A 6180-nucleotide genomic window follows, 5' to 3' on the forward strand; every position below is an offset into this window, starting at 1 on the left:
TACTTAACAAGAAAATTGTCGGTTTAATTAACAGATGTATGAAATTGCAACAAAATACAAGTTTGTGTAGAAAATTGAAATGTTTTAAAGATAGTATATGAGATTGTAATTGCATCCAAATTTGAGCGAGTAAAATGTAATTTACCTCTTTTTTTACGTCATAGTGGTCTAGGCCATGAACTCTTGCCCTACTAGTCTTGGGCCAAAGCTGGCCTTATGTCAAAATGCGTATATGTATCCTTCAATCCTATCCCTATATAGAATTAAGAAACCTTGCATATAAATACATGTTGGGCACTTTCCAAGAGGTTTTCCAAATCCTAAAAGCATTTCCAGTGGAGTTCCTAAATAGGGATAACCATCGTATAAAATAAGTATTAAACAAATATAGGGACAAAATGGATCTTCAATGGATCGGAAAGTGAGTCCCTAAAGTATAGGAACTCACCGGATACATAGTGTATGGCCTCACATATAAGGACTATACATGGACAATCGTAAGTGAAAAACAGAGGCCACAATCTTGATTGAAGCTTTTAATACTTTTAATTAATTAAAAAAAAGTTAACATAAACAAAAAAAAAATGGGGAACTTTAACGAAAAGCTCCAGGTATTATTCACTTTAATGAAAAACCATATTTTTACACTAAAATGTAAATCTTGATACTACTCAATTTACCTTTTATTTTATCCTTATCGTTAAAACTCAAAATTTTCAAATCATTTTCATTAGTTTTCTTAAAAAAATGTGCATCTTGGATGAAAAATGGGCTCACAATCTTGATTAATGATTTTAATGCTTTTAATTTTAATGGTTTTAATTAATTAAAAAAAGATTAATATAAACAAAAAATGTGCATCTAATCAAATTATCACATAAAATAAAAAAAAATTCAAATTTTAAACTTCAAATTTTGGGATCTACTATTGACACACCCCGACCCAGAAAGTCCACTTGGACCCTGAATCGAGCTGTGCTGGCCGACACCTGGAAGGTGACGAAGCCATAATTCGTGATAGTGTATAAAAAGTGAATAAATTTGAACCTAAAAATTATTAATACCAGAGTGCGCTACGAGTGGGAGCGAACCCATTTCACACGCAATGTCAGAGCATAAGTAAGGTACAGTAATGTGGGTAAGAATCATACCCTCAGAAATATCCATCAATACTAAGATTCGCCACAGATTCTTGTCGATACAAACTCAGCAGCTAAAACCTGGAGGGCACCAAACAGAAGGTGTGAGTAAGCAATAAAATCAAGCTTCCCAAAGTTATTACCTTTCTAAAAGTAATGCCCCTAAATGTAAAACCCGTATCGTTTTCCATAAAACAGTACAACATATATACATATATCCAAACCATACTCAGAACTGACCAAACCACGATTTGCCATCAACTCCACCATACATTAATAAGTAGGCCAAATGAACTAAATCAATACAAAGTGATATATCAGTCAGAGTCATCTAAAATGACATGTACAACTTATCCGTATCTCATCAATCGTGGCTAGCATATAAGTCGGAGTCACCTATAGTGACCTGTACGACTTATCCATATCTTATCAATCCTGGCTAGCATATAAGTCGGAGTCACCTATAGTGACATGTACGACTTATCCATATCTCATCAATCCTGGCTAGCCAATAGCTCAATAAGTATACCTGCACACGAGTCGGAACCACCTAAAGTGGTCTGTACGACAGGACTGGGTGTAAATAAATATGCTCAAGTGCTACGATCACGTGAAGACTGGACGAATAATCGCGGGTCACCTACGAGTCGGAACCACCTAAAGTGGTATGTACGACAGGACTGTGCACCTACCTTATTCGATATTTGTTTTCCAACTTGAATATATTTTCCTATTCCTATGGCTATTTGTATTAGGGAAGGATTTCAAATTCGATGGACAGTATCTTTTCCTAATTCTATGTTGTAGGGAAATTGTCACATCTCGGTCCAGGGCGGATCATTTTTCGGGCCCGCTCCATCACCGTAGCACGATATTGTCCGCTTTGGGCTTACCATTCCCTCACGGTTTTTTTTGTTTTGGAACTCACGAGCAACTTCCCAGTGGATCACCCATCATGGGATTGCTCTAGCCCCCTTCTCGCTTAACTTCGAAGTTCCTACGGAACCCGAAACCAGTGAGCTCCCAAAAGGCCTCATGCTAGGTACGGATGAGAATATACATTTAAGGATCACTCCCCTGGGCGATGTGGGATGTCACAATCCAACCCCCTTAGGGGCACGGCGTACTTGTCGGCACACCACGACCAGGGTTAGGCTCTGATACCAATTCTCACATCCCGGCCCGGGACGGATCACTTTCCCGGCCCGCTCCACCACCGTAGCACGATATTGTCCGCTTTGGGCTTACCATTCCCTCACGGTTTTGTTTTTGGGAACTCATGAGCAACTTCCCAGTGGGTCACCCATCATGGGATTGCTGTAGCCCCCTTCTCGCTTAACTTCGGAGTTCCTACGGAACCCGAAGCTAGTGAGCTCCCAAAAGGCCTCGTGCTAGGTAGGGATGAGAATATACATTTAAGGATCACTCCCTTGGGCGATATGAGATGTCACAGAAATTACATTTGCACGTAATTACTACTATAATTGAATGCAAAAACAATGAAAAAAAAAAAAACTAAACAATCAAACAAAGAAAAATACTAGCAGCGTAAAATGAAAAACATAATTTGAATGAGTAGAAATCAAATACCTTGTACAGTTCAATACAATTGCATGTATTGTAGTCCGTAGACTTGAATTTTCCGCTTGGATTGTAATTTTTTTTGCATAATTGTGAGAAAAGAGGAAAGAGGAGAAGATGTGGAAGAAAAAATTCATAATTGTGAATTCTTGAAAGGGATGTGCTATTCACACACTTATTTTTCATTTTCACATTCCCTTTTAATTTTTTATCATCTGATCAAATAAATTGAAGAATATCAAAAAAACATAAATTAATATGAATGTATGGGAGGTAAAACAAAGTAGGGTTGTGAATAGCATCTCACTTCTTGAAATAGGTAGATAATTTAATTTACTCTCGGCTCTTTGAAATTAGGAATTTAGAAGTTGGGGGGAGACGGGAAGGGAAAAGGGTTTTTCCTCCTTTTTTTTTGTTTTTTGTTTTTTCATGTGCCTGTTCTCTTTCTTACCCGCAAGGAGCAACGCAATTCTTTCTTATCGTGGCATGAAAACCATTTTTTAATTATTGTAATTTTTTTACATTATATCTAAATGGACTTAAAATTATTTTGGCACCCTCCTTGGTTTGAGCCCTAGACTCTTGCCCTAGTAGCCGTGAGCTAGAGTCGGCTCTGTCTCAAAATGTATATTAAACTATGCATCCGTCAATTTTAATCATATATAGAATTAAGGGACCTTGCATATTAAAACATGTTGCTGTTTGGTACTGGAAAGGGCTAGAACCGGCTTTGCCTCAACATGTGTATCAAACTATGCATCCGTCAATTCTAATCATCTATAGAATTAAGGGACCTTGCATATTAAAACTTGTTGATGTTGGGCACTTTCCCAGAGGTTTCACAAATCCAACCAAACAAAATAAAAAATCCTAAGGCCTCAAAATGATGAACCCAAAAGTTGAACAAATTATTCCATAACTGTCCACAACAAACATTGGCAGATGAGAATCTAGTCAACATATATACGAGTCCACATATATGCAGAATCTAGAACCAAAAGTTGAACAAACTATTCGTTAACATCACTGTCCGTTACTACTGCAAAGTTTCATGCTTTATGTGCACGCAAAAATCCAGTCCACATATATACAAGAAAATTATAAATAATTCGCTAGAAATTGAACTATAACATGCAGCTCTTAGAAGTTAGCTAGAACAAGAAAAAAAATGACTCAACAAAAGAAGATTGAACACCTTTTAATTCCATCCATGGGAATCAATTTTTGCTTAGAGGGAGAGTGATGGGCTGGTAGCGTGGCATAATATACAAAACTATAGGACTTCGTACATGGCCGATATTATTAAATGAGTGCTGCTATTCTACTCACATTAATATATTAATCATAATACACCTATTTTCTTATATATGTGGATCGCATGTATAATTGTACATAAGTGAGATTCATGAGAGAGATAGTAGTCAAGAGCTATAGTTGAGTAACATTATTCTTTATTAGTGTTCCAAATGTATATCAACTTAGTATAATCCAAATGCTGACCAAAATACTTTTGGTAGTTATATAAAAAGAAAAATTGACTACTTATATATTTCTACACGTGGACCCCAGAGGTCCAAGAATTAAAATAATTCCTACGGTAGAGACTGGAGAGTGCTCATGCAGAATGAATCATCTTAGGATCCTCTTTGTGACGATCCTGGAAATCTTCAAATCATGTTCCTTCATTGTACATCGTATGGTCATAAATTATTTTAAATATTTTTATTTAAAATTAAACATAAACAGTACCTGACGAAAATTGACCGCATGATATACAATAAACGGACATGATTTGAGGATTCCCAGAATCCTCACAAAGAGAATCTAGAGATGATTCTCATTCACCCATGCATGCAGCGGACCGGACTCTGGACCAGGCAGAGCCCTATATATATATATATATGTATGTATGTATGTATGTATAAATCTGCCCTTAATTTCATAGTGCAAGCAGGTCACCTCAGCCTTAATTTCTTGTAGTATTTTCCAAATTGAGATCACGCTAGCTAGTTGATCAATTTAAAGAGTATAATGCCCCGTGTTCGCCTCACAAACAAAGATGACACAAAGGTGCAGATAATGAAGATTTTCAAAAGATTCGATAAGGACGGAGACGCCCATGCAACTTTCCAAGACCGAGCTCAAGGCAGCTTTCGCTGAACTTGGAGCGAAATGGCCTGCCTTTAGAGCTTGGGAAGGTCTTAGGCATGCAAATGACAACGGCGACGGCTTAATTTCTATAGACAAGGAGCTGGGCAATGTAATAATATGGAATTCTGGTTACTGTGTGCTAATTGCTTTCCATTTTATACCAAGTCACCTGGTCAAGAGTAATCGGGACAACTTTAGCCGCACTTCGTAATTCTCTCCTCGATCGAACCTGAATCACCCAAATACAAAACCAGCTGAAAATTCAAGCAAAAAATAACATCCACATTTCAAATCACTGACTTCTCAACAATCCCAATTTATCTAAATGCATCTCTTTCAGCCAAAAAATCAAGCAAAACATTAAATTTCCACTCAATGAACCTAAATGCAACTAATTCCTCCATCCAATTAACCTCTAAATGCAACTAATTACTCATCCTACTAATCTTTCCATCCAAAAAAAATTAAAAATGCTAACTTGAGCGAGGAATGCTTCGGCGTCTTCCTGCCGAAAGCAAAGCAATCCAATGGACTTGGCCTCATTGGGATCAGAGATGAGCACGAACTCATTGTTCGAATTGCTAACCGTATACACCGCCGTGCCGGCCAAGCTTTTTGCCACGTGGTCCGAGCTGAGGGTAGCGGCCAGGGCGTGATTGCTCTGAGCCAGCCACGCGAAGGGCGGAGCAACCGGAGCCGAACACATGCGCCTGCTCGCCAGCGGCGCGAAGTTTCCGGCTAGGATTCCCGCGAGCCGCTTGGTGTCTTCGAAACGGGTGGAGAGCTCGGCGCCGAGGCGGAGGCAGTGCTGGTGTATGAAGGTGGAGAGCGAGAGCAGAGGGTTTGAGCGCGGGTAGGGCTTTGCGGACTCCATCGTCTCAGTGCGTGAGCCGAGTAAAGCTGAATGGTTTTTTTGATAAAGTTAAATAATTAAATAAAACTTATTGGGCTAAATATTGCAACCCACTTTGACTTATAATTAATGGCCCAATACAATCCAGCCCATGCAGTTCGGTGGCCCACTCCGTAATGCAAATTTTAGAACGTGTAAGGACACAGTTTTTTGAAGTGTGGCCGTTGCCTCTTAAACACCTTCTAAAGGTGCTTATTGATTGTTAGGTCATCTCCAACCGAAAGAGGGCAAGAAGGCTCCCTTTAGTCCTATAGTTCTCCAAGAAATTATATTTTAATGAACAGTGTCAAGCTATATTTCATACCATCTTCAACCGAGGGGGCCAAAGGGCTATAGGTCAAACATAGCCCTGTAACAAAAAACCATCTCCAACCAAGGGAGCCAAAGGGTCATAGG

General features: G+C 38.7%; 1 protein-coding gene across 1 annotated transcript in view; it reads right to left on the reverse strand.

The window, feature by feature from the left end:
* Positions 1-5777, reverse strand: part of LOC125475759 (protein TIC 22, chloroplastic-like) — a 27262-nt gene extending 21485 nt beyond the window's left edge. The window contains exons 1-2 of the mRNA XM_048581026.1: positions 5350-5777; positions 4981-5100 (exon numbers count right to left, since the gene is read on the reverse strand). Of these exons, the coding sequence (XP_048436983.1) occupies positions 5011-5100; positions 5350-5745 (486 nt within the window). The 5' untranslated portion in view covers positions 5746-5777 and the 3' untranslated portion in view covers positions 4981-5010. The remainder of the gene's footprint in view (positions 1-4980; positions 5101-5349) is intronic.
* Between the last annotated feature and the right edge of the window lie 403 nt (positions 5778-6180).

This window comes from the organism of the source record quoted next, unplaced genomic scaffold, assembly GCF_019419815.1.
Source record: "Pyrus x bretschneideri cultivar Hongxiangsu unplaced genomic scaffold, Pyrus_bretschneideri_v1 Contig1, whole genome shotgun sequence".
Lineage (NCBI taxonomy): Eukaryota > Viridiplantae > Streptophyta > Magnoliopsida > Rosales > Rosaceae > Pyrus > Pyrus x bretschneideri.